General features: G+C 47.6%; 11 protein-coding genes across 11 annotated transcripts; 7 read left to right on the top strand and 4 right to left on the bottom strand.

The window, feature by feature from the left end:
• Positions 1-343: 343 nt before the first annotated feature.
• TREMEDRAFT_61952 (uncharacterized protein) lies at positions 344-2,554 on the top strand (the record flags this gene model as incomplete). Its single annotated transcript, XM_007004166.1, has 4 exons — positions 344-1,202; positions 1,468-1,855; positions 2,017-2,050; positions 2,096-2,554. 4 exons carry the CDS (start codon positions 344-346, stop codon positions 2,552-2,554), a joined length of 1,740 nt encoding a protein of 579 aa, XP_007004228.1.
• Positions 2,555-2,792: 238 nt separating this feature from the next.
• On the top strand, positions 2,793-5,168 carry TREMEDRAFT_43808 (uncharacterized protein; the record flags this gene model as incomplete). Its single annotated transcript, XM_007003947.1, has 5 exons — positions 2,793-2,822; positions 3,029-3,406; positions 3,458-4,135; positions 4,222-4,702; positions 4,751-5,168. The coding sequence occupies exons 2-5, from the start codon at positions 3,046-3,048 to the stop codon at positions 5,166-5,168; spliced, it is 1,938 nt and encodes a 645-aa protein (XP_007004009.1). The 5' UTR covers positions 2,793-2,822; positions 3,029-3,045.
• Positions 5,169-5,554: 386 nt separating this feature from the next.
• Positions 5,555-7,331, top strand: TREMEDRAFT_61950 (uncharacterized protein; the record flags this gene model as incomplete). Its single annotated transcript, XM_007004165.1, has 5 exons — positions 5,555-6,060; positions 6,249-6,619; positions 6,660-6,811; positions 6,858-7,028; positions 7,071-7,331. 5 exons carry the CDS (start codon positions 5,555-5,557, stop codon positions 7,329-7,331), a joined length of 1,461 nt encoding a protein of 486 aa, XP_007004227.1.
• A 254-nt stretch (positions 7,332-7,585) lies between these two features.
• On the bottom strand, positions 7,586-9,009 carry TREMEDRAFT_61949 (uncharacterized protein; the record flags this gene model as incomplete). Its single annotated transcript, XM_007004164.1, has 4 exons — positions 7,586-7,605; positions 7,646-7,787; positions 8,036-8,456; positions 8,774-9,009. 4 exons carry the CDS (start codon positions 9,007-9,009, stop codon positions 7,586-7,588), a joined length of 819 nt encoding a protein of 272 aa, XP_007004226.1.
• Positions 9,010-9,322: 313 nt separating this feature from the next.
• TREMEDRAFT_71552 (uncharacterized protein) lies at positions 9,323-10,433 on the bottom strand. The gene is made up of 8 exons (XM_007004320.1): positions 10,272-10,433; positions 10,115-10,198; positions 9,808-9,892; positions 9,749-9,766; positions 9,686-9,707; positions 9,620-9,638; positions 9,443-9,541; positions 9,323-9,400 (listed from the first exon to the last, which is right to left on the bottom strand). Exons 1-8 carry the CDS (start codon positions 10,308-10,310, stop codon positions 9,353-9,355), a joined length of 414 nt encoding a protein of 137 aa, XP_007004382.1. The 5' UTR covers positions 10,311-10,433; the 3' UTR covers positions 9,323-9,352.
• A 149-nt stretch (positions 10,434-10,582) lies between these two features.
• On the top strand, positions 10,583-11,575 carry TREMEDRAFT_43805 (uncharacterized protein). Its single transcript, XM_007003946.1, has 6 exons — positions 10,583-10,663; positions 10,709-10,801; positions 10,846-10,944; positions 11,082-11,158; positions 11,201-11,271; positions 11,388-11,575. The coding sequence occupies exons 1-6, from the start codon at positions 10,631-10,633 to the stop codon at positions 11,468-11,470; spliced, it is 456 nt and encodes a 151-aa protein (XP_007004008.1). The 5' UTR covers positions 10,583-10,630; the 3' UTR covers positions 11,471-11,575.
• On the bottom strand, positions 11,538-13,264 carry TREMEDRAFT_38846 (uncharacterized protein). The gene is made up of 4 exons (XM_007003900.1): positions 13,122-13,264; positions 12,463-12,939; positions 12,102-12,250; positions 11,538-11,906 (listed from the first exon to the last, which is right to left on the bottom strand). Exons 1-4 carry the CDS (start codon positions 13,182-13,184, stop codon positions 11,633-11,635), a joined length of 963 nt encoding a protein of 320 aa, XP_007003962.1. The 5' UTR covers positions 13,185-13,264; the 3' UTR covers positions 11,538-11,632.
• A 152-nt stretch (positions 13,265-13,416) lies between these two features.
• Positions 13,417-16,817, bottom strand: TREMEDRAFT_71549 (uncharacterized protein; the record flags this gene model as incomplete). Its single annotated transcript, XM_007004319.1, has 12 exons — positions 13,417-13,653; positions 13,699-13,793; positions 13,840-14,039; positions 14,083-14,265; positions 14,315-14,504; positions 14,553-14,817; positions 14,863-15,028; positions 15,076-15,450; positions 15,630-16,319; positions 16,472-16,624; positions 16,669-16,728; positions 16,778-16,817. 12 exons carry the CDS (start codon positions 16,815-16,817, stop codon positions 13,473-13,475), a joined length of 2,598 nt encoding a protein of 865 aa, XP_007004381.1. The 3' UTR covers positions 13,417-13,472.
• A 163-nt stretch (positions 16,818-16,980) lies between these two features.
• TREMEDRAFT_71548 (uncharacterized protein) lies at positions 16,981-18,391 on the top strand. The gene is made up of 9 exons (XM_007004318.1): positions 16,981-17,036; positions 17,153-17,260; positions 17,306-17,367; positions 17,415-17,485; positions 17,532-17,600; positions 17,647-17,742; positions 17,788-17,962; positions 18,083-18,170; positions 18,216-18,391. Exons 2-9 carry the CDS (start codon positions 17,190-17,192, stop codon positions 18,319-18,321), a joined length of 738 nt encoding a protein of 245 aa, XP_007004380.1. The 5' UTR covers positions 16,981-17,036; positions 17,153-17,189; the 3' UTR covers positions 18,322-18,391.
• A 3,960-nt stretch (positions 18,392-22,351) lies between these two features.
• TREMEDRAFT_29689 (uncharacterized protein) lies at positions 22,352-23,566 on the top strand (the record flags this gene model as incomplete). The annotated part of the gene is made up of 6 exons (XM_007003787.1): positions 22,352-22,483; positions 22,529-22,795; positions 22,837-22,952; positions 22,981-23,192; positions 23,239-23,325; positions 23,367-23,566. 6 exons carry the CDS (start codon positions 22,352-22,354, stop codon positions 23,564-23,566), a joined length of 1,014 nt encoding a protein of 337 aa, XP_007003849.1.
• An 815-nt stretch (positions 23,567-24,381) lies between these two features.
• On the top strand, positions 24,382-25,691 carry TREMEDRAFT_43796 (uncharacterized protein). The gene is made up of 7 exons (XM_007003945.1): positions 24,382-24,404; positions 24,449-24,528; positions 24,699-24,779; positions 24,894-25,006; positions 25,058-25,387; positions 25,438-25,542; positions 25,590-25,691. Coding segments are annotated over exons 1-7 (783 nt in total). The 5' UTR covers positions 24,382-24,402; the 3' UTR covers positions 25,662-25,691.
• Positions 25,692-26,736: the final 1,045 nt, after the last annotated feature.

Raw genomic sequence — 26,736 nt, 5'->3', positions numbered from 1 at the left:
CAAAAAAAAGGCCTGTATCACTCTAATCCGCCGACAACGAGAGGGATGATCAAAATAAAATCCAACCAGTCAAGTCAAGATCCAAAGATGACCCTCGGCAGCCTCGGTCCGATCATCAAACCATTAGTTCATCCACGATCACACTCCACTTGACGCATGAAGGACGTAGTCTCTACTTTTCAACACTCATAAATGTCTCATAACCTCATATCCTTTGAGCGGCCTTCTACGACATTGCCTCAAAGGCCCCGCGTGATCCGCGTTCGGCGGCAAGATGTTTTGACTAACAAATTTCACTCACTTTCCCTCCACATCTGTTTTCAGTCTTCCCACCCCTTCCATCATGCTAGCTGATCTCTTTACCTTTCTCGGTGTGTTATCGTATCTCCATTTGATTCTTTCTTCTCCACTTCCTTCTCACCGTCCTCCTCCTCCCCATCCCCTTGCCCTTTCCACAGAACCCCGTCGTCTTTTTCAAAACCATGGTCATAATCCTAATCCCCCCATCCTCCCCACTTTCCCAGGGATCATCTCCGACTACAACACCTCCTCTCCCTCAAACATCACTCGTCGTCTCCCAAGTATCACCCACGTTCATGATGGTATATTCTATGATGAAAACAATGATCAACGTATCTTTCGTGGTTTAGCAATAAGTTACAAAACCTATCCATATCTACCCGATCTAAAAACATTCCATCCTGTTCTTAGCTTTAATAAAGACGATTTACGTTTATTCGATAAACTAAACCTCAACATCATTCGTTTAGGCATATCATGGTCTGCGGCTCAACCTCAAAAAGGTTCAAGAGGCTTCAACGAACATTATCTATCACAAATCAAACATTTAGTGAAAGAAGCGGAGAAACATGGAATATACGTTTTATTAGATTGTCATCAAGATCTTTTCGCAGAGGGGTTTATGGGTGACGGTTTTCCAATTTGGGCAATAACGAAGGATTTTAATACTTTACCTTTTCCTCTTCCTATGAAACCGATGATAGCGAGGTATAACGAGTCAGATAAGGGACCGGAAAATATGAAATATACGGATGATTGGGGTTGGTTTTATGGTTCTGATTCTGTTACGAGAGCTTTTTGGGGTTTGTATACTAATTATGATGGTGTGCAAGATGAGTTTATTAGGTTTTGGTCAAAGATTGCGAGGACTTTTAAAGGGATGAGTAATGTGTTTGGGTATGGTGAGTATTTGTATTCTTCCTCATCTGAAGACTATTCTAATCTCTTACCAGTCTCGTCACAAATTATGGTCTTTTCCCCAGCTTATGTGTCTGTGCGACTTTCCTCCAATACCCCTTCGCCTCTCTTTTGATTCTCATGACTTTTCCCTGCGTGCTCGACCCTGGGCTATCCATTTCTTTCCAGTCAGGCTCGCTTCCATGACGAAACTCAACCCATCTACATAAGAGTAGAGGAATGAGGTGTTTAGTTAGACTGACCATAAAGAACTCATCAACGAACCATTTATCGCTGCAAGATCTACCATTGATATCCCCCTCTCATGGATGTTACGAGACCAGACCGAGACGTATTATCTTCAACCAATGTACGATGCCATCATTTCTTCCATCCGTCTGCAAGACCCATCGACGCTCATCTTTTGGGAACCGGTCTGCGGGTCTGGTGGATCTCTAGGTGGAGGTTTCACACATGTACCTGGGAATGACGAGGGAAGAAGTGTATTGAGTTTTCATTCTTATGGACCTAACTTGGTCGATGGGTTGTTCATACATCAAGCGATTGAGAAAGCGCAGAAGCAGGTGAGGAGATTAGGAGGTGGGGTTATGTTGACTGAATGGGATGTGGAAGCTAGTTGGGGTGAAGAGAGAATGAGGTATGTGATGGAGCTAGCTGATGAATCAAAATTGTCTTGGATGTGAGTTCTCTCACCATTTCGACCCTTACCTCGATTTGTCTGGTTTTGAAATCATGAGAATTGCCGGTAAACTGGGGTCGGAAGGCGGAAGAAGGATAATGTTGTTGGTTGACGATCAGTGGTTGGCAATACAAACAATTTGTCAAAATAGCAGTCAGTTAGCCTTTTGTTAGGGTGTTCGTGTCAGCTGATGAAAAGGGTTCTCCGTCATATGGAAGTTTAGTAGATCCCAACACGGGAGAATATAGATCAAACATGTGTCAATTATTCTCCAGACCTTATCCCAGTTCTGTGAAGGGTGAATTGATATCGTATAGTTTCGATTGGGACAAGAAACTTTTGTACGTGAATATGATCCCGGAGAAGTTTGGAGGTGAGATTGTGGTGAGTGTCACTGAGGAAGCGGCATGGGGATGGGAGGGACGATGGAGCGTTGTCTCAGCGACTAAAGAGGGTAGAGGAATACAGTTGAAGAGATTAGAGACGGAAGAAGAGAAAGAAGCTTTTGAGAAAGGATTGGACGGAGGTGAAGGAAGAAGAGAAGATGTGTGGTGGTGGGTTGAACAAGGTTGGGTGAAGGGGAGTAAACGTGTGGTCGTTCGACTTGGAGGGTCGGTCAGTGGTGGCTCCGTCGAGGTGGTCATTGGTATGATCTGAATAATAAGTCAGTGTATAACCAGGTAGCGTTCTCTTCATCGGTTGTATTGCACAGTAGGAGTAAGTCTATTGTAGTATAGTATAAAGATAGTCACCGATATGAAAGTGAAACCTTGGCATGATAGCCTGCTATTTGTTACCGGAAGGGGAAATTTCCGCCACGCTTTCGATACCACCGTGTCCCACTATGCTACTCCACTTTCGTCTCCTTTTCTTCCAGTCTTTTCATACTCCTAGTCCCTATTTGCACATACAAGTTTGCTTGCGGGTGAGTCTTTCATACCTTTTAATGATCCTTATCATCCCCAACCATCACTTATCGTACTTAAACACGTTTCTCGCTGATCTCGAAACGCTTTTATTGTGGATCTTTAGGTAGTCACATCCCAACGCCCCCATCCATCAATCAGAGGTTCAAAATTTTCAAAGACTCAAACGCCAAGTCAAGATTGATCGCTTATACTCTCGGTACAGGTTTTCGAGACCCTTGTATGAACCCTGGCATACGCCCTCGACCCAGTGTCGACACTATCACACATTCACATTCTCAAACCGTTTTCTCCTTGACATCTCCTTCCACTTCTCCTTTATCTTCTTTGAAAACTCATACATCCCAACTTCGTCGTCGTAACCCTCCAAATTCATCTCCCAACATGTTTTCATCACGGAAATATTCACCTTTACCAACGAGTTCGAACCAGCATCGGAAACGTTCTGGAGGGGGGTTGCCAAGTTGGAAAAGATGGATCATTTTAGGGACTGTTGTTCTCATCGTACTTGGACTTGGATGGACTAGATATGGTGGAAGATCAGAGTACGATGGGAAGAACGATTTAGATTGGACCGAAGAAAGTGAGTCAGGGATGTCGTTACTAATGGATGAGGAAAAAATTCTGATCATAGACACTTACACTCCCGACCTTGATGGTACACCTCAAACGATGGATGACATCGATTATTCTTCCCCTCCTTTCATGCCTGTCGACGAGTCTGGAGATGACGAAGATGAAACTTTCCATGCTCTCCCCATCGATACTAGTCCACACGATACGGAAGAAGATTTAGAACAACCTAGTAACCCACATGACCCTCTATCCAACGAGGCGCAAGACGCGACGGGCGCTGAAGAAGATTTCACAGAGATTTCCGATGAGACAACTTCCACCATCGCTTCTTTCGAAACTGATCCAGATCCGTCATCTACCGTCCATTGTACCGAAGCGTATTCTCCTGAAAAACCTTTGGTACAATATGCTCTGACTATCGACGCTGGATCGACAGGTTCAAGAATTCACGTTTACAAATTCCATAATTGCGATCCTTCCCCTTCTTTAGAGTACGAAACTTTCATGTCTATCAATCCTGGACTTTCGGCTCATGCTCGTGATCCTACCGCTGCGGCCGCTTCTCTCGATCCCCTTATGGAAGAAGCAATGAGGGTCGTACCGGAATCTCTCCATCACTGCTCGCCCGTTGAGGTCAAGGCGACGGCGGGTTTGAGATTATTGGGTGAACAGGAAAGTGAAGCGATTTTGGAAGAAGTACGTAACAGACTTGAGACCAATTTCCCTTTCGCGGTAGGTAGCGAAAAGGCTGTGGAGATAATGGATGGGAAAGATGAGGGTGAGCAATGTCATCCCAAGTATACCTGCTATGACTAACGACAGGCGTCTACGCATGGATCACCGCGAATTACCTCTTGGGTAAGATCGGGGAGGGATCAGACTCGACCGATACGTTAGCAGTCATGGATCTCGGAGGAGCTTCAACTCAAATCGTCTTTGAACCTAAATTCCCTGCGGATTCTTCGCAAGCTTTGGTTGAAGGTGAACATAAATATTCTCTCAACTTTGGTGGTAAAGAATTCACCCTGTATCAACATTCTTATCTCGGTTACGGACTCATGCGTGCTCGTCGTAGCGTACATAATCTCGTCGCGTTCACATGGAGCTTTGGTCGAGGGGAAGTAGAATGGGACGCACTCAGCGAAGACATTCAAGTCCCTAACCCCTGTCTTTCCAAAGGCACAAGCAGAAGAGTGGAATTAGATCCACCTGGTCGTACTGCCGTCAATGTGACTATGCATGGTGCTACCGGTGGGTTCGAGGCTTGTAACAGGGTGGTGGAGTTGGTCATGGCCAAAGACGCGTAAGTCGAACTTCCTCCTCATATCTCTGACTTTATTGATCAATCTAGTATCTGCGAAGTCAAACCATGTTCTTTCAACGGAGTTTATCAACCTTCCCTACTCGATACATTCCCCCGTGGTCAACTCCTCGCTTTGTCTTACTTTACAGACCGGATCAAACCTTTACTCGACGGTTCAGAACTCACCATCGCTGAACTCACATCCATGGCTAAAGACGTATGTGCCGGTCCCAAGACTTGGGCGAAACGATGGGGTAAAAACGCGGTCGCTATGGCTGAATTAGAAGATCGACCTGAATATTGTCTCGATTTGACATTTATGAACGCTCTTCTTGGATTGGGATACGAGTTGACACCTGATAGAGAAATGATAGTTGAGAAGAAGTTGAGGGATGTGGAACTTGGTTGGGCTTTGGGTGCCGGTTTAGCTTTGGTCGAAAAGGCCAGTTTGACCTGTACTGCTTAGAGGGGGTGGGGGATAGGTTATGAGTATGAGTAACTTTCATTGGAATTAGATGGTATGCATACTTACATTCTTTATCAGTGTTGATCATTACTTTATATCTACATTGCACAAATCCACATGGCTTCAAAACCGAGGGCTATGGAATAGGTGAGAGGTGAGAGGTGAGAGGTGAAAGATGCTATATGCAGTGGGGGACAAAGAGAGATGAAACAGCGGTAGCGACTAGTGCCTTGAGCTCGGACCACGAGTATAAAACGATCTGTGCGACGCACGAGCCTTGCCCCCATCCATCCAAGTCTCAGATTCAACCCCTCTTTCACTTCTTTGACAATGTCACTCTCTCCACCTCTCTATTCTCATTATTCAGTTGTCAGTGACCACTCACCATGCCATCCCTCTTACGAAGGAAAAGAGCTCCTTCTCAAACTCAACCCAACCGACCAGAACCAATCCTTCGTCATTCACTCTCTTTACCTGATCTGACCACGCCCCTTATAGATCCAGACGCATGGGAAGAATTCCCTTCTTTCTTCTCACCACCTACTCAACCTAATGGTTCCCCAGTCATCCCTTCCAATTCAAATCCCAAAGAGACCAACTCGGTGCCAAATACCAGAGGAAGGAAACCTAGTCTGATAGGAGCGGCGGTACAATTTCATAAACCTTTTTCGACCCAGACGGTCTCTCCTGATTTCAGAAATCCGGCGGCAAGATGGGCTAGAGAAAGTATGATAAGTACTACTACTTCTGTTCCAGATACAGCTGGTGGAAGAAGAGCTGAATATGCTGAGAGAACTATGAGTGTAGCTAGTCGTAGAAGAGGAAGAAAAGCAAAAGCTTTGACTAGGTTGAATATTGTTGTTGCTGGTGGAAAGGGGGTCGGTAAGACCAGGTGAGTCACATTACATCTACATTCCTTCAACATAATCCCACCTGACATTACTTCCAAACCAATTCAATCCGATTTAATTGATCTCGTTTCTCTGCCTCGGTTTTGTTGTCTTTGTAAGATGATGGAAATCATCCCCAGCATAATCAGAAATGAGATTTCAAAGGACACAGAATTGATGTAAATTGTAGCTTCATCACACTCTTGGCAGATTCCTTGGAATCACATCAATCAATTTCAGACAAAAAAGATCCCACACCGTCAGCAAAGACAACACCAGGACCGCCACAGACAGCACCTCAATCCATGATACCATCCCCTACTAAACGGATGTCAAGTCAAATGATCACCGCCTCTTTGCCAGACTACGAAAAGACTTTGGTGAGAGTTATCGACACACCGGGATTGGAACTTGCGGACACGGCAGTAGGGAGGAGTGAACGGAATCGTGGAGTGGAAGGATTGTTGCGGATGTTGGAAGAGAGGTATGAGGAGACTTTGAGGGAGGAAAGTAAAGTGTTAAGAACAAAAGCGAGAGCGGATGATGAGGTGATACATCTGAGTGAGCTACCCAATCACATTGCATATAAGCTCATATCCAGTCGTTTATCTGATAGATGCCAGAGGGGTGCTCAACCCTGTGCGAGAGGTGAAAGATGTCGATTGGTCAGGAGCTGGTTTATTCGACGAAGCGTCAGTCGTGGTCGAACAGGAAAAATCGAGATCGAAGATGACACGAGGTGATTTAGACATTGTAAGTGTGACGTTGTCCATTCGGGATCAGCTATGCTGACAGAAAGATCCACCGTTTATCGACCCGTGCCAATGTGTTGCCAGTGCTGGCTCATGCGGATGCTCTCACCATATCACAATTGACAGAAGTCAGAGCGGCTGTGCGACGTGACCTTGCCGAGGCAATGCCCGAGGATGGAGGGAGAGGATTTGGGATCTTTCTCGACGAGGAGGCGGATGTAAATGAGATATCTCGTGTTCGACCCGACGCTGACGTCTAGCAATCGTATGATGTCGACATGGATGCTCCCAATAAACCCTTGACCAATGGCGCTCCACCGTCTCCAAGCTCCACGACTAGGAGTGATCCCCCATTGCCCGATTTGCCATACGCGATATTCTCCCCTGAACCGTCGAGAGAGAAGATTTTAGGTCGCAAGTTTGCTTGGGGAATAGCGGACGTGATGGATCCTGAGCAAAGCGATTTTGTTTATTTGCGCGAGGCCATATTCGGGACACATGTCAAGGTGGGATCCTCATGAAACATTAGAGGAAGACTGACATTCAGGCGATGAAGTCTTCAACTCGAGAGGTGTTGTACGAGAGATATAGGACAGAACGGTTGATGGCGAGACAATCCGGAAGATGTGAGTTCAAGTCAGCCGCGATTGGGAGCCAAAAGCTGATTCATCCGATACAGTTCGTTGAGAATTTCGATCTAGGAAAGTCGAGATGGGTAGTATGTGCATGGTATACATTCTTACGGGGTAGATTATTGTGGAATATGCTATACTTATCATTCATCTGCGAAATCGCCTGCGAGTTAGTCGTCTCAATAAGGTGGGTTTAGACTCACCCTCGTCCATGTCTTTTGGCATTCGAGGTTCTTCATCTTCCCCATATTGCATCATATTGTCTATATGACTCATGATAGTGTTGACCGAGTCTTCATCGGAGACGTCTAAGGGGAGGAATGAGACGATGTTTTGGTCTTCAATCTGTTTGTCAGTTTCACGTCATGATTGCATTTGCCGAACAAGGGTCATCATACATAGTCAGGATAGTGAGATTTGCAGCCACCAAGGGTCTCCGCTCGAAGAGGATGAAGAGCGAGTCATTTGAGGTATCGTAAATGAGTGGGAATAGAACGATCGTACGCATCTTTCAAAATTGTCCATATACACGAGTAACGAGAGAGAGAGAGAGAGAGAGGATTGAACAAACAGAGAATCGATAAGTCACTCACCAACGAAACGACAGCTTTATTCAACCTTTGATACCTCTCATGAACCCCTTTATTCTCATCCATTAAACTAACATCATTTTCTAAAAACCTTCCAACTTGTCCTCCAAACCTGCCTTTTTTATCTTTTACCAAATCCATCTTACTCATGACACATAACATACTAACTCCTAATGCCAACATACAACTCATAGCTGACATTACACCTGCGAAGAATTTCGATTTATCTTGCATGAATTGTGAATCTAGTAAATAACAAGCTGAAACTCTGAAATTTAATTGAACGGAAAGATGATTGGCTAATCTTGGTAAAAGTGGTATATGAGTGTAAAGTTCTATTTGACCTGGACAATCTATAATGAGATAATCATCTTCGTATGGACCTAATTCGTCGTCTAACCAATCTAAGTTATTGAGTAGGTATCTGGTATGAGTGAACGTTTCTCCCATTTTATTATATAGTCCAACGACATTTCTCTTCTCCTTTTCGACTCCATCCTTCAGATTGTCATTCAAGAATTCCTCCCATCTCTTTTCGAGATTCACACTTGAACATTTTCGGTATACTTGTAGTCATACAGCGTATTCATACGGTATATACCCAGAGATGTGATTGATGTTGTCTAAACCCCGTGAGAATATTAATGAGGGATTCGCACGACGTGCTCACGGGACGGTGAAATGTGGTAGATTACTCGGTACATGGACTGAAAAGAAGTAAAGAAAATAAACCAAACTCACTCGAAACAATACACAAGTCCCCCATTAGGTCCAAATTCCAATTCGTCCATCACATCTTCTAAAGAAATCAAATCACGGATATCGACAGCGGGATCGTAATCGAATCTTTCTGCCGCGGGATCCAAATTGACCAGATGAACAGTTCGACCAAGGGTTTGAGCATGGGTGATGAGAGAGGTGCAGAAAGTCGATTTGCCTGCACCGGCGGGTCCGGTGATGAGGACCGCGTATCGCATGAGGGTGGAAGAGGAGGAAACGAGTGAGAGAGAACAGCAGGGCACGAGCAAGGTCGGAAACGCAGACGAGGATATAGGCAAATACAGTATATATAGGTAAAACCAGAATTTTATTCAACTGGCAAGTGTCAGTTAATGTCCTTTAGCACAGTTGGTAGTGCGTCCGACTGTTAGTTTCGGCTCACTCTGTGAGCTGAGTTGCGGTATCGGGAGGTCAACAGTTCAAGCCTGTTAGGGACAGCTTTTTGGGTTGTGGCTACGTCTTGTTTAAGGTACAAAGCACATGCATCCTGGCGGTGTCGAATGACCTCGTCATGACTGGAGAACCACATGCATACGACTATCAGTCATGATAGTACTTATTGAACTTTTCCACCAAATCGGGGTCATGCTGCGAAGGTCAGCCGTCGAATCGACTCAGACGAGAGCGTACGCGATACAGAGCTTGAAAGCCTGAGAAACCATCACGCAGCACGAGTATCTGTTGGGGAGGAGCAGTAGGGACCAGAGAGGCTCTAGATTCTGCGTATATCTGTCAGTCAACAAAGTCGGGAAATGGCCTAGAGTCGGGTTCTGAGAGACGAGTATAGACTCATGCTGCGTCACTCACCCGAGCAGCTTTAGGTCCTCTAAATGGTCATGAGCCGTGGTCTTCGTTCAACATGATGAAACTCACCTAGCTTGGGACAAAGCGCAGTCTGCTGATAAGCAATGCTCACTGAGGAAAAGACGTATTTACGGAAGATGACTTTAGGTACTACTGGTCAGCGCCGAGACTTCGTCAAAAAAGCACCTCACCTGTCTTTAACCGCTCCACTAAACCAGATACGTTGTCATGGAATGTCTCGCTGGGATAGTTGAGAGCGGATACGATGTTTCCGCCCTACTTCAATATCAGCAGTCTGCTGAGAGCCTTCCCGTACGACATTAAACATCTCGCGACGAGTCATGATGGATAAACAGCTCTCACCAAACCGATGGCATGGTATGAAGATGTTGCGTAGAGACGTAACAGAAATGGGATGATGGTAGGAAGGGTCAGAGCAAAGCTTGGGTTCTTGGTTACGAGGGAGAAATTCGAGATGATTGGTTGATTGAGACTCACGACGAAATCATCACCTCTAACATCCACCACTGCATAATCTTTCAGAGCGGCAGAAGGACTTGCCTTGATCATCGTTGCTAGTTCCTAACACTCAGCTATTGCCAACATTATTGATAGACACACTGGCAATGTTTCGAGCAAGGAAAAGGAAACTCACTCTGGCTGTGATATATGCGTATGGCAGGGAGAGTGACATGATGCTCAGAGAGCTGATTGACTTATTATGGACGATTTCGACCTGTCTTCTTTCCGTAACTTATCCAAGTGTCCGTGAACCAGTAGAACTGTGATCCTGTGAGAAGCAGTCCGTTTGATTTTCGATCCAGGCAGAGACTGAAAGAGATGTTTGAAGAGGACGTTCATTGGTTCCTTCCTGAGCACCAACTTCGGAGCCCCGGTTGCCGCCGGTCTGTAAAACCCTTCAACCTATTTCGACTTCCTCTCTCTCCATCGTCTCTTTTCTGATCACCGACATCTCCCACATATCTGTATAAACTATCAGCAACACTAGGTAACATGTCATTCGCCCGTGCAGGCTTGAGAACACTCGTGAGCACCAATAATGACCCCGCTGGTGACGCTGACTCAGCTTAGCGAACCCTTCCCCGTCTTCAGGTAAACCGATCGACCTCCTTATTGGCCCAACAAAGACATTTGTCAGCAGAAGCTAGAAAGCTCATTGACGATGTCGGCTCTTTTCATATTGCTAAGATCTTAGAGCTGATGGATAGGCTGTACATACTAACCCCTTGGTGGTATTTATGAAAGGTACGCCGGAACAACCTCAATGTGGGTTTTCACGGGCCGTTTGTCAGATTTTAGATGTTCAAGTGAGTCATATTCTTCTTCATCCGTTTGCATACTTGATGAATCAATAATACATTCATATCATCCAACCTTCACTTGTGTGTCGAGTCTCGTAGTCATCTATGATATGATGTTCCATGAATTTGAATCTGACGAATAGGGAGTGCCAAGGGAAAAGATGAAGACGTTCAATTGTTTGGAAGATCAAGAACTCCGACAAGGGATCAAAGAGTATAGGTTGGTACTTGTATCGGACCTGGTATGGGATTGACGAAGCAGTGACTGGCCCACCATACCTCAACTCTATGTGAAGGGCGAATTTGTCGGTGGATGCGATATCATCTTGTCAAGTGGGTAGATTTTTCGCCTGATCGTTTTCGCTCCTTGTCTCAATCATAGAATCACAGAAGCGTCTCTTGCAACGAGTGGCATTACAGTTGTCTGGTGTGAACGATACTGACGGCAGTGCACCAAAGCGGCGAATTAGAAAAGTTATTGATGAAAGAAGGATTGGTTCCCGAATTCTTACCAGAAGAACAAAAACAATAGTCATTTCGATCTCTTCATCGTCTCGTGCATCTTTTTCATCTACATACCACTCTTGTCACACGTGACTGAAAAGGAGAGATGCAATGCATATCATCATGCCAGATGCTATCTGTCAAACCTGAAGCAGTCTCAAAGGCGTCAGTGAATTTGAACAGTTCGAAATCACTTCCTATCACTCGTTCTTTGAGGGTTCATCCACCTATTCACCCTATTACGCATCCGTGGAGCTTTACGACTGAACCATTCCCAACTCAACTTCATGATCTCTCCACCTGCGTCGAAAGGCGTGGGGATCTCCGAGTAACCCGGTCGGGCGGTAGGGTGTCGGACGTAGACCGCAGAGCATGTGAGGTAGGAAGGCAATATATATGCGGGGACGAAGATGTGTGGGGAGGCGTAAGGGGGAAGGGTGAAGTGTGAATTGGCGGGGGGCTTACTTTTGGGTTTTTGAGCGAGTTTAGACTGTGGTTTTGTGGATGGAGTGGATGGGGTCGATTCAGTTGATTGGGCGGTTGCGGGTTCGGGAGTGGTCTCACTGGACTCGGACGTAATGTCGGAAGGAGACTCTGCGGGTAAAGAGTTTTCAGATGTCGAGATTTCAGGAGCGGGCTCCGCGGTAGGGATAGCTGACTCTGTATCTTCTGTTGGATTCGTTAACGATGGGTCGTCGATGGATGCAGAATCAGTTGAGGAGGAAGGAGAGGGTTGTAACATAGGGATGGCTTTTGGGTCCACGGAGAAAAGATCTCCTGGGTTTAGCAGGGTATTGGGATTCCGTTCCTAACCGATCAGCTTCCTCTCCACGTCCTGTCATGACATGACATTTAGCAATCAATGAGGGCATTGCTATTTTATGTCCACCCAGTCCCCCTCTCCGCGAGCGGACTGAACAGATAGATGGAGGTTTGGTGAATGTGCAAGGCAGAAAGAGGGTCAGTGATGAAGAGAAAAGTTGAAGATTCTGAGAAGGGCAATGATAAAATACAACTCACGACAACCCCATTCAACTTGACTTTCCCATGTATAATATAATGTCTTGCCAAATAAACGCTTGATGCGAAACAAGCTCTGAAGATCAAAGTATCCAACCTTCTTTCCACTTCTGAAAACATCAAACTTCCCACTGGAGCTCTAGAATCTTCTGTTTTCCATTTCGATTCCCTCTCTTCTCTAGTTCTACCACCAGCTCTTTCTCTTCCTTCCACCCATTTACTTAATTCCAAACTACCAGAAGAGGAAGAAGAAGAAGGGGTTTTTCCTCGTATGCTCGGTAAAGAATCGGGAAGGTACCAACGTTCGAACCTCGTTTGAGTTATTTGATCACCATGATAACCTCTTGTAAGACGTTTAGCCAACCATCTACGTTGAAAAAGTGACATGTTATTCCATTTTATTTCCAGCCTGTCTTTGTAAGTCGGAGATCCGGGGGTTTGTTGCCATATGTTGTAAAGGTTGGAAAGGGACCATGACTGGGGTTAGTGGAGGAGACTTGGAGAAGATTGATTATTTAAAGATATTCGACTATTTCATGAAATAAAAGCACTTTGAGTAGATGGTGAGGTGGTACTGATATGTATTACTCCCAGTGAGAAAATGGACGGGTTAGGAGGAAAGTATAGAGGCATGGAAGAGAGAACTCAGAACCACTCACCATACGCGGTAGAGCTCGATGGGGGTTGAACTGCCCCCGACTGGCAATCTTCCGCATCACCATGATGAATGGCTGACCACTCTTGATACCTTAGATCTAACCTTGCTCCCCCTTGCTTCACTGATCACTGATACTGACGAAGTAATTGTCGGTTTTTCGTGGTGAGATCAGGAGACGGAGCAACTTTTTCGAAATCGCAAAGCGGAACCAAATCCGATCCGTCACACACTTTATGGATCGTATCGCCAGTGATGTGTCACAATGATCAACGAGCATTGAAACACATCGCGAATAGCGGCAAAATGCAATGCAAACCAAGCAGCTACAAGATTGAGGCGTACTTTAAGAACGTCAAGCCAGGATCTCCATCACCACACCAGCGGCTATAGTCTCACCTCCACGTCTGATCAACACCCTTCCCATCTCCTTATTCTCCGCCGCTGTCTCCAGAGCCAAAGTTGGTACTTTTGAACTACCGCCAGTCGGTCGGAATGTCAACTCAACAGTAGCTGTCGTGCCTTTCTGTAGCACTCTGACTTGTCAGCTGGTACGCTTCCTCAGGCATGCATCAACTGACCTAGGGTTCTTTCTTGTGACTTGTCCCTTTTCGCTGATTGAGATCAGCTTCGAGATGGTGGCGGGCAGGTTGACAGAATGATGGAATAACTCGACCTGTACGTCAAGTCTGATCATGAAAATGAAGAGAGATGTTACATACCGGTGTTCCGGAGATTATGGGTGACTGAAGATCGAATACCAGTATTTGCGCTGTGAACTTCGATACCAAGGACACAGGTTGGGAAGGAGGACAGAGGACGGTTCCGATAGCTAAATGTATCGGATCGATACCCGCTAGATACAAAGTGACATTTTGACCCGCGGTGGCATATGGAGCAGACTCGTCATCCACCTCGATAGCTGAAGCGTCAGCTCGGACGGGTGACGACGGACAAACACTTACTTCTAACACTACCTACCTCATCTCCAGGGATCGCGCGAAGACGATCTCCTACCTGAACCACACCAGAACATAATCGACCTGAGACTGCCACGCCAGAAGCGATAGCGGTTTGACCTTTGAAGACGTTTGATACGGGGATTCGAAGAGGTGATTCGTAGGGTCGTGCGGGCACTTCGGCCTTGTCTGCAAATGAGCAACGCGATGATAGCAGGGGGGCAATCTAGGTACTCACCCAATGTATCGATCAAAGTCGGACCATCATACCATGCTTTCAATAGCGGATCCTCGTTGACCAGGACATTCGTACCCTCCATAGCGGCTAAAGGGAGGAAAACAGTCTTGCTGGCGGTAAAGCCAGCAGATACCAAGAAGGGTTTCAAAGAATCGACGATCTCGTCATACCGATCCTGTGACCAGTCCACCTAGACAGATAAGTGTGCTAGATCTTGATTTGATTTGGCATCACGTACCAAGTCCATCTTATTGACGCCGACCACTATTTCTTTGACTCCCAAACTTCGAACTAACCAAGCGTGTTCTCTGGTCTGCCCGCCGCGCTCAAAACCAGCTTCGAACTCCCCGGGGGAGCCGTCAACAACCAACAAGGCCACATCAGCTTGCGCGGCTCCGGAGATCATGGCCGGAATGAAGTCACGATGCCCAGGTGCGTCAAGAAGGGTGATATTGCGATGCGGAGTCGAAAAGTGAGTGGTAGCAATGTCGATGGTGACCCCTCTAACGACATGAGCACGACCATCCAGAAGACGGTGAAGGACGCACCGATCTCTTTCATCACCCAAAGCATCCAAGCCCCAGGCAAAAGCAAAACTACTTTTGCCTACACGCTTGCTACCTCTCTCATTGGCAGTCTTCTCCTTTTCGGATAATTCGCCTATGTCATACAATAACCGACCCATCAGAGTCGATTTCCCAGCGTCAACATGTCCTACCCTGTAAGCTTGTTTCAGACCAGTTCACTAGCTATGCACTCACCGACCACGATCAAACTCATATTTTGCTTCCCGGATTCCGCTTCTTCCCTTTTGACCTTGGCAATGAGATCCTCTCGCTTCACGCTGACCACAGTTTTCTCCTTGAACTTTTCCCTCTCCCTGTCGAGGTCTGCTTGATCTGCGTTCTCACCTAAGTGCAAACCTTCCAGATCTTGTCGCGCGGTGGATAATCCACTCGGGCCCGGAGTGGTAGGTGTCCGATTACCTGAACTGGATGCTTTTGGCTTAGGAACACTGCGTGGTGTTCCTGGTTGAGTCGCGGATTTGATCAAACTCCCGGGTTGGCTTCGAGGTTTGCCAGGCTGTGAGACGGACTTAGGTGTAGAAGGTGTGGCAGGTGAAGAGGCTTTGGCAACTATGAGTAGTCAGCGTCGAGAACATGAGAATGTCAAAACCTGCGAGACAACAGGTAGCAGAGATGTGCATGACACTATGGCTTTCTCCGCTTGCCCTTCGGTACAGGCTTCTCGGGTGGTTCTCGTATGGGAGTTTTGATAGTCGTGTCCGCTGCCGCTGTCCCAGCTCGGCCCTGACGCGCGCGTAGAACAATGTCGTCTGGGCTCTCGGCGTCTGAGAAAGCGGCGTGGATACGTCTGATGAGATCGTCTTCGTCGAATACGGTGGGTATATGGTTGTGGTAAGTGAATTGAGGAAATGGTGCAGATGCCGGTGTAGACTTCGTAAGGATGTTGAAAAACGCGGAGGGAGCCATGATGGGGTTTGAGGTGGAGCCAGGAGCTGGATACAGCTCGTCATGGCTTGCATGATCTACGTCTCTCATCATGGTCGAGACAATCCCCGCAGACCGATGTTCGGTGGTATCGGAAGCTGGAGTCCCCGGCTGGGTTTTCGATGCACGAGCGGCTGCCATCTTCTGGGCCAATTTGGACAGAGGTTTGGGGGATGGTGCTTCTGGACGAGAAGTCAGGGGCTGATTGACTGCTGGAGCAGACTGGAAAGAAGGGGAAGACGACGTTTGAGCTGTTTCTCTACGCTTCTGGGCCAGTAAAGCGAGTTTCGACATTGGCTTGCTTGACTCTTGTGCAGGGGGTGTTACTTCGGTTTCGTGAGTCGAAGAGGATGATTGGGATGATGTGGTATTGATAGAAAGGTTTTTCATAGCGGAATCGGGTGCAGCACTGGTGGTGACAGAATGGGAGGGTCGATGAGGCCTTTGGCGAGGTCCACCAGGACAAGGGAGCAATTCGATCGGTATCGGCTGGCCTGGAACCCAGGCTCAGCTCGTCCTTGTTGCAGTGAAGGAGATGTAGACCTCGAACCATAGAATCACCAATATACCATCATGAGGCCTCAGTCTGATCTGAGAGGGGTAGAACATATTGAGTGAGAATGAAGGAGAAAGAGCAGAGACCGACCTTTCTTCTCCCAATCCTTTCTGAGCCAAGTGACGGCCTTGTCCACATCAAACCAGTAATGCCAGAGCGACTGTGCGATCGCGTCGTCCGATATTGGAGGCCTTATATCTTTCAGAAAAGCCTTCGCTATTGGCATCGAAGTTGCCATCTGCTCTATCCCTGTTCAGTACGCGATCTGCGTGGCGAGACAGACTGACCTTGCTGTTCCGGGGTCATGCCATCGTCCGTATCATCTCTCTCAGCAACGTCTCGCTCCTCTACAACGTCAGCCATCGATGTTTTCAAATCAGTCTGTTTCAAACTTACCATCCAGATCAAGGCCACGTACAAAACGATGCCGCGACATTGTAATATGCAGATTGAAGGGGGTAAGAAGTTGAACTGCAGACGGGTTCTTAAAGATGGGGAAGGATAGAGCGCGGCGATCGCCGCTAGAGTGACAGCGCAGCTCGTCCTCCATCGCCTCCTACTTTAACTTCCCCACTTACTTCTTCCTCTCTCGCCACAGTCACACTCTCAACTTGGTAAACTACGATTATCATCACAACACAATGTCCTGGTAAGTTGATGATTTCGATACTCATTGAGGCAAGCTGATCATGTCACAGGGGAGGGTATGTCTTATTTCTTTCTCTATCCATACGCAGACGTCATCTCTCACGGCAGCTGACCCCAATGTAGGTTCAAGAAAGCCGCCACCAGGGCGAGCACTACCCTGATGCAGAAAACGGGCCAAATTGAGCGGACCAATGATAGCGAATTTGCAGAAGAGGAAAGACGGTTCAAACAGTGAGGTAATGTTCTTATTCAACTTGGGGTTTGCTGATGTGGAAGGATGGAGAAAGAAACCAATAATCTACAGAAGGAAGCCAAAACCTATTTGGACGCAATGCGAGGTGTGTAAAATGCGCTACTAAGTACAGGGAGAGAATCTGACAAGTAGCTATGGCTGGATCACAGACTCGTATAGCCGAAACGGTTGCCTTATTCTACACCGCCGACAGGACCAGCGACGTCAGTCATCTAGCGGCGTTCACTGGATCTAGCTCACGGATTATAGGGAGCTATGGCGGGGCATGCTTACAAGTCTGCAGTGGACGAACTTGATGCTGGTGTCGGTCGAGAACTCGTAAGTTCATCAAGTCGTCAGGATTGGTCATGCTGCTGATGGAAAGGACGCCCCATTCAGAGCAACCGTGCTTGAGCCAGTGGGCAAGCTCAATTCATATTACACAGCTATCAATGCAGCGATTGTCAAGCGTAATCATAAGGTTGGCTCATTTTCAGTCAGAGACATTCATTCTGCTGAGAATCAGATGACAGACTATGATGCGGCCAGATCGAAAATGAAAAAGATGATAGAAAAGCCTTCAGACGATCCTACCAAATTACCAAAGGTCCAGGCGGAGCATGACGAAGCTCGTGACATCTTCAACCTCCTCAACGATCAATTGATATCTGAGCTTCCCATGTTGCTCGATCTACGGATACGTGCGTCTCCTCCCTCTCCCTCCCCTCTTTCTCACAAGTTCCCTGGTTTCTGTCCTGTTCTTAGCTTTCGAGGTCAAAAAGGATGAGGCGGTGGAGATCGCGGCCAAACTAATATTCTAGCTTATCTCGATCCTTCCTTCGAAGCCATGGTCCGCTGTCAACTTCGATTCGCCCAAGAGGGATATGATAAATTAGCAGGCGTGCAGAGGCAAGTCATGACTTATTATGTTGACCGCTGGCTAATTTTTGACAGATATTTCAGCGAGAATATTCGGGACGATTATGCGAATGGCGCGTTGGATGGACAGGTGGAGGCCGTACTAGAAGAAATGAAGGAGCTTTCCATTTATGGTCCGTAGATCGGCGGCCTTGGGAAGGGGCCCGTGCGATGGGTTGTTGTAGATCTCGTATGGATGTGTATTGATCTATTCCAATAAAAGGTCGAGGAATCCTTCTGCGATGACCAGGCCGAATGTTCAGATGACGCAATGACAGGGGGAGACAAAATGAGAGTGTGGTACTCATCTGCATGTCAGAGAATCCGTCTCAAACGTCGATTGTTTCCATCTGAGAGCGTCCTTATGTTCGCTCCTCCTTGACGGACCCGGTACTAGGCAATATTTTTGGCTACAAGCAAGGTGGGTCGACGATCTCGACGACGGCGAGGGACTTCTAGCCGCCCCATTTAAGATGGGAAGGGGAAAGTGAGCTTATTGGCTAAGGGGGAATGATGAAAGAAGTTGGGGATAGTGAAACGACTCACCATCCACCCGATGATCTACGTGTTCAAAGCTCTGCTAGTTGTTTAAATGCCGTCGATTCATTGAGGGCATTGAAACACCAGCAATTCTCTTACCTCAGCCGCATGAAGTGGATGAGTGACCGCCCATGAGCCTCAACTTACCTCATTCGATCACATGAATGCCCTTCGGACGGGAAACACCAAAATCTCTTCCGGCCCCGATCATCCCTCTCATTCTTTCTCTTCTCTTTCTTGACTCATCCTACTTGCAATGTCGACTTATCGCCTGCCGGAGGAGTCCCACTTTGAGTGGGATGCTAATGCAAAAACAAGATGGACCGAGATACAACCCACTCGCCACATAGCAAAGCATCCGATGATGGGAGGCCCGGGCGTCTTCTCTCCTCTTCTGCTTCTTTCCCCTGCTCTCTTCGTCCGCCTGCATCCCTCCTTCGGATATCAGGGTAGGAGAAGCCGCGGAAAAGAGGAGGAGTCATATTGGCAAGTATGATATCATGCTACAAGCTAATTGAAACGTCTTATCGTGACACGGAACTCCTTCTCTTTCTCTATCCTTCGAAGCTAGTTTTTCCTTCTGACGAGGATCATCAGCAGTCACTCGCTTCGTCTATCTTGGAGATCCAGAGTGAGACCAACTCATAGTGAGTGACTTCCAATGGTTTGACATATTACTAGAAGCTCGGAAAGAAAGAGCTTACAGTTTGATGGCAGGAACGCTTATCCCTGACACACATCTTATTCACTTCTAGCCTTTTTCCGTGGTACGCTGAAGAATGCGAAGCTCGGACCGCGGAGCATCGGAGGCTTCTATGATGGCCATGAATCGAAGAGAAGAAAGGCAAAGGCAGCCTGATGTTTCATTTAAAACACCGCAACACCGTTTCTCGATCATCATCGTTGACATTTAACCTCTGACCTCAGGACCACCTCTCTCTCCCCGTTTTAACACCCAACTTGTGAAGATTTGTGAATATCCTTGTGAAAAGAATCAGTAAAAGCATCAACTTTCAACAATCAACATAGCAATTGACGACATCAGTATCACGAGACACGGTGCATTAGAAGAATCAAAAAAAGAAACATCACTTCATACGCACGCCAACCACACATCCTTTCCATCAATAGAACACCCAGCGCAAGATTATCCATATCCGCTTCTTCTCACACTACCTCCAAAGTATCGCTTCGCCCCATCGTCGTACTCCGTCATCCAAGGAGTGGTCGAAGTAGAAGCAGATGACATCAGCGCCAATGGAAGACCTCGAAGGAGGAACGGAACTTGAACTCGAGTTGAACAGGTGAGTATTTTCGAATCCTCCTTTCTCGTCTTCCCGATTGACGGCGTCGTGTCCTTCGATCTCAGAACTAGTTAGACCATTGGGTATCAGAACCATGAGCGGTCACACCAACCTTGAAAGGTTGAGAAAAGTCTTAATTCATCCCCTATACCCTTACCATAATCCGAACTCGTTCACTCTCATGTCCCTTTTCCTTCTTTCTTCTCTTCATCCCCTTTAATGGGAAACAATCTGTCGTCATCTTTCTCCCGATTGTCCCGAACTGCTTGTCCTGCCACACTCTCATCGAGCGTCGTCAGTCGTCTCCCACCCCACTCTAGTGGGGCAAGGGTTTAGGGTTTGATGATGATATGAAAAGGACACTACGGAGGGCGCAGATTGGGTTCGATTCGAAAGAAAAGAGGGTTGTCACATATGAAAGAGGCAAGAGTATCTGTTTACTCTATTCGAGAACCCCACATGCTCTTTTCATTCCAGTACCCTTCTTGGGATCAAAGCCTCCATCTCGGCTGCGATCGTTTGAATGGCTCGGTGTCAAATCCAGCTAATCCCCAATCGATCCCATCTTTCTCTTGCCAGTGACGAGCTCATTCCCCTCTGCCCTCTGGTCTCACGCTTGACTTCGGCAACTGCCCCCACGTCCACCTCCTTTGATCCGTCCTCCGCACTGATCTCTCGATCTATACAGTTACCATTCCGAGCTTAGCTTCATCGGCGTCCAGTCCTTTGACCGTGCTTAGCCTCGTGTTTTTCTCATCGTCAAACCCTAGACTTTCACCGCGCTCGGACCTCGGACTCGTACTCTCTCTCGGCCCCGCTCTCCCATGTCCCGGCCGTCGCTTTTCTACTTTGCCTGTCCTTTGAACCTCGCCTGTCCTGCCCTGCCGCCTTTCCCCTTCCTTTGCCGTCTGACGTGTCGAAACTCGAGTTTTCTCTCGTGTGGCGAGCTTCTTCCTACCTCAATCTCCTAGCTAGGATCCTGGTCTTGTCGTCTATAGTCAGAGGGGCTGCGTGCTCTCTATCGTACACGTCTTCCCTGTTCTCAGTCTCCTCCCACCCACCCACCATCTCTCTCTCTCTCTGTCGTACACACTCGGCCCCTATCTCTCCCCCCATATCTTGTTCTTTTCTTCTCTTCTCTATCTTGCTCCATCATTAATCCCTTGTTTGGGTGTGCCTTCTCGGTCTTTGAACATTTCCGTCAACTGTGCCTCTTCTTCAAGATTTCGCCTCTCGGTTGTAGTGCATAAGAAGCCAACCCCGTTCTTGTGCAACACCCTTCGATCTCACTCATCTGCTGTCGTTTTTCACCTTGTCCTTGCTGTTCCGCTTGGCTGATATTGCTTTTGTCGCCGTCAGTCTCAAAACTGTCCGTCAACCCGATATCCGCCCTGTCGACCTCGATCCGACTTGTCCCCCTTTCCCTTATCCTTGGATATACCCAGTAGATACGCTCGCTCTCTCGCTCGTCTTTCGTCAGCCATCAACAAGTGTCATTTTGGTGTCTCCAGTCGATCCGGTCCTTCCAGACACGCCCAAAACGACGCCGAACATGTCGTCGCCTCACTCCCACCCTGTTGGAGGTGACGTGACAGACGACCTCACATCTCGTCTGGGAACGATCTCCATCGATGATCAACAACATTATAACAACAATCCTGGTTTGTCCAACGCTTACTCGACCACACCACGTGCCCAGGCGTTCAATCCTTACGGTCCCGATGCTTCCCAATACGGCTATTACCCCACTGGACCCGTGTATGATAACTCTGGGTTTTCTTCTGCGACCAACAATCAAGCTGCGACATATCCCTACAGTGGCGTTCCTTCCGAAATACCAGCCCCCATGTCATATGAGGGGTACGAAAGTTATCATCAGCAAACCGAACGTCAGCCCGCCCCGTCGCAGAATCAACAAGCGTATCATACTCCCAATCGACAGCTTCAAACTCCCAAATCCAACGTGTACCGTCCCCCCCACCAACAAGCCCCGATACCACAGCAGACATCGCAAAACCAGGGAGGAGCGTATTATCCTTATCAGGATCAGCGACAGGGTGCAATGTGGAACCAAGGATATCAGGCGGAGAGAAAACGGGAGACGACTGTAAGTCTCTATGCGTTTGTGCAAAGCTGACATCGCAGATTCCGTCCTACAGCGCACCTTTGCAGGTCAATCGCTTGGGCCAACCGTTGCAAAATTTCGGTCACGATTTTGTCACTTCGCCGACGCACGGGCCTTACGGTCTCGCAACCCCTCAGACTTCTGCCTATGCTCCGATGGCGCCGATGACTCCTCAAGGTCAATTTATACCCCCTGGCACATATATGCACACCCCATACTCGCCCTTGTCTCATCCTCAGGCCCGTGGACCTCAAGCACGTCGCGATCTTGAACCCCGTAACGCCCTCCTCGAAGACTATAGGTTGACGAAAATCACGAGAAGATGGGAGTTACACGTAAGTCATTTGTGTACCTGCCTTTCTGGCAAGCTGACTGTACAGGAAATCAAAGGCCAGCTCGCCGAGTTTTGTGGTGATCAACACGGTTCGAGATTTATTCAACAGAAATTGGAGAACGCGACGGAAGCTGAGCGTCGACAAATCCTAGAGGAATTGGAGCCGAATGTGTATCAACTCATGACTGATGTCTTCGGAAATTACGTTATTCAGAAACTCTTCGAAGTGTGTGATCAAACAGAAAAAGCTGGACTCGCCAAGAAGATGGAAGGGCATGTCTTGCAGCTGTCGATGCAGATGTATGGTTGTCGGGTGAGTGACCGTAGTGTCTGTCAACGCGATCTGATCATCAGGTTGTGCAGAAAGCTTTGGAGTATGTTCTTACAGAGCAACGCGATGTATTGGTGGAGGAGTTACGTCCGCATACTCTGGAATGTGTCAAGTCAAGCAACGCAAACCATGTAATTCAGTAAGTCGGAACCATTGCTTCAGAAGAGCTTACGACTGACGATTGAGCGACTGATTACTCTTGATCCTCCCGATTTTGTGACCAAAGCCTTCGTCGGTCATGTGCTGGAACTCGGAACTCACCCATACGGCTGTCGCGTATTGCAGAAGACTTTTGAGAACCTGCCTGTGGAAAGAACGCGTGCTCTCATTGATGAGATGCACCTTCATACTGTCAAATTTACAATGGATCAGTTCGGAAGTGAGTGAAATGTTCCGTTGAATGTAATGTGGAAGCTCACCTCTAGATTACGTTGTGCAGAGCATCATAGACAAGGGTATCCCTGAAGATCGCCATAAAGTCATTGACAAGTTGTTGCCACAGATTCAAGAGAGTGAGTGACGAACATAGCTTACCGGTCGAAGCTGATGTCAGTGTCACGACACAAGTTCGCTTCCAATGTAGTAGAGAAAGCCCTCAATCATGCAGACGAAAACGACCGCACTGCCATTATAGACGAAATCATCGGTCCCAAACCTGACGGAACAAATCAGATCCCCTCCTTGTTGAGAGATGCTTTTGGGAATTTTGCTGTACAAGTGTGTCGTCTTCTCCTCTCAAACTTGACTTACTGACCCACCAGACTGCATTGCAAGCGGCCGATCGTGCACAAAGACTTCGCGTGAGTGTCCAACCTAAGAGATGACTTATACCGATTGACTTGCAGCTGTTAGGTCTGATCATGCCCGTCTTGCCGTCCATGCGTCATACACCTGTTGGAAAACGACTCGAGATGCGTATCAATCAATATGACTCTGAAGGGAACCTCCTCTCTTTCGCATCCCCCAATCTCAGCTCGTCCGCCGATGTCAGCGCCATTCACACACCCAGTCTCGCCTCTCCAGAACGTCTCCGGCAAAGCGCTAGCAATCCATCCAATTCTCGTGGTCCTGTGCCGACCCAGGTCTCCGCTACTGGATCAATCACTGCCTCAAGTCCTGGCAAGAAGGAAGAAGCGAACGAGAACAAGGCTTTGGAGGATCTTTTGCAGTGAGAAGTCTTGGGAAGTGATTGGGTCATGGAGGTCTGGTGATCGAAGAAAATCCGAAAGTTGAGTATCTAGGTTCATAAAATTTGGAAGACTGGTCAATGAGGCGTACACTATCATCTTGTAGGAAATCGCCAACATGCAGGTCTGAAAAATACGGAATGCAACGGGTGCTCTGACTGCTCTGCGACAAATGCATCTCAGCTTTATTTCCTCCGAAGTGCCATTAGCTAGGCACTGGATTCTGGCATGCAATGACTGAGCAAACGGTCAAACGGGACTGTGAGAGGGAATCGGAGATAAGAATTGCTTCGGAGTTAAGCTGCCACTTGCCCCCTTTCTTCTTAACTCCGATTTTGATTCCGCCCCTCCTCCCCAACCTCGACTTCACGCTGAGGTGTTGCCTCTTACTGCATCAACAAAATGTGAGCCTACTTCCACTAGACACGATCCAAAGCTGATGTAGAAGGGCTGTCGGTAAGAATAAGCGTCTCAGTAAGGGCAAGAAAGGTATCAAGAAGAAGGTTGTGGACCCATTCTCACGTAAAGGTTGGTCTTTGCGTTGATGCTTGAGTGTCGCTGACATTATCCCTATCTTTCAATCACTTTGCTCCTCATCGACTCACAAACTTCGCCTTTTCTTCCCCTCTACTGTCTACGAACTGAACACGTCGTGGAATGCTGGTCTTGTGTACTGCCTCCTTGGCTCTGGACATCAGAATGGTATGACATCAAAGCACCTTCTTTCTTTGAGGTTCGAAATGTGGGAAAGACCCTTGTCAACAGGTCACAGGGTCTTAGTGAGTTCTTCAATTCTTCCGCTGACCCTATAACACATCTTCAAAGAATGCCTCAGAAAGTATGTAGAGGGCGTGGTGGAAGGAGGGGAAGGTTGCGCATACTTACATGACCAGAAAACGCCAATGACTCCTTGAAAGGTCGTGTGATTGAACTCTCCCTCGCCGATCTCAACAACGACCAGGAGCAATCTTTCCGAAAGATCAAGCTCCGTATTGAGGATGTTTCAGTGAGTGGTCACATTTCGTGCAATAAATCTTCAATTGCTGACGAAGAACAGGGCAAGAACTGCTTGACGTCGTTTTTCGGTATGGACTTTACCACCGACAAACTCCGCTCCATCGTCCGTAAATGGCAAACCCTCATAGAGGCCTCCGTCGATGTCCGTACCACCGATGGATACGTTCTCCGACTCTTCTCCATTGGCTTTACCAAACGTGCCATCAACCAGGTCAAGAAGACCACTTACGCTCAATCTTCTCAGATCCGTGAAATTCGTGCTAAGATGGTCGAGATCATGCGTCGTGAGGCTGAGGGTGGTGATTTGAAGGAGCTGGTTCAGAAGTTTGTGCCAGAGTCTATAGGCAGAGAAATTGAGAAGGCTAGCAGAGTGCGTCGAGTCTCTAAAACTGAATGAGCGCCGAAACTGATGTATTCTAGAACATCTTCCCCCTGCACAACGTTTACATTCGCAAGGCCAAAATCATCAGAGTTCCAAAGATGGACATGTCAAAACTTCTCGAGCAACATGGCGAGGCTATGGATGTGAGTTGAACGCATCTCAGAGAACGATATGAGCTGATGGCGAACAGAGCGCCACAGGTGCCACTGTTATCAAGAGCACTGGTGACTTTGTCGAGCCCGAGATCCTTGCATCCGTTTAGGTAGCTGGCATGTATTCTATGACCATACGAGAGTGGTGCTGCATGCTGCATGCTGGGTCGTCGAAAGACTTGACCCCTAGCCCCTGGAATCATGGGACCATATTTGTACGGTATGAGGGAATGTTGCAGTAGTGGCAAGACATGGCTGGCATGGCTGGACTGCGCGAATGGCCAGGCACGACGGACGCGTTTCCTCGCTTGGACGCATCACCACCACCCGCCATTGCCAACTGACCACTGACCACTCTCTGTGCTTTCTCATGTCATCCCTCCTCTTTCGGCTCTACATTTCGTACTCTGCCTATTTGTTCTGACCTCATCTGTTCTGTTTCCAGTTTGGGTAGCTAGGTTACAACCCAGCTTTGCTTTTGCTAGACTGGCAATCGACCTGTGAGTGTGACACCGATCCCAAAATCAATTCCGAAGAGGGAGAAAGATGTATGCTGATCGTCTTTCACAGATCATCCTCCCGCCCTCAAATTCGATTCCTCCTCCTACTCAAATCCTCGTCATCGTATAAACACTCTCCTTATAGCTTCATCTCTCCTTTCCCAAACATACTCTTTACCCACTTTGTCTGACTTTACGACCTCACCCGATCTTCACATTCCGCAAAAGGAGTGTTTTCCTCCCCTGCTCATCTCATATAATCACCGCCATCGCCACCTTCCAATTTCCTAGATTGCCTTCGTACCGTTCTGTCCTCAGTCATAAGGTGTTCATACTTGTTCTATCCTTCGTTATCGTTCGCAACGATTTCAAGCACTCACCAGCGAGTTTGAAAGATGGCCCTAGCTCAGTCTATCGCACCTATGCCACCTGTCTCGCCCCCGAGTACATTGTTAGCTTCGACCAGTCTGGCCACCCCTTCAACAGGTATGACAGGATCGCACGAGATACACGATGGAGTTCAATCCACACCGGCTAATCGTACTGGAAACTTTAGACAACCGTTCGCATCGCCTTTCAATCAGTTCTTTCCGAATTACAGTCCCGGTGTCATGACCCATGTTCCGGAGAATCCGATCAAGGTGGGTTCAATTCTCCCTTCCTCATGCTTGTTCTATCCCATGTC

This window comes from Tremella mesenterica, assembly GCF_000271645.1.
Source record: "Tremella mesenterica DSM 1558 unplaced genomic scaffold TREMEscaffold_4, whole genome shotgun sequence".
Classification (NCBI taxonomy): Eukaryota; Fungi; Basidiomycota; class Tremellomycetes; order Tremellales; family Tremellaceae; genus Tremella; species Tremella mesenterica.
Note: the sequence above shows the minus strand (reverse complement) of the source record. Positions and strands in the feature narration are given on the sequence as shown.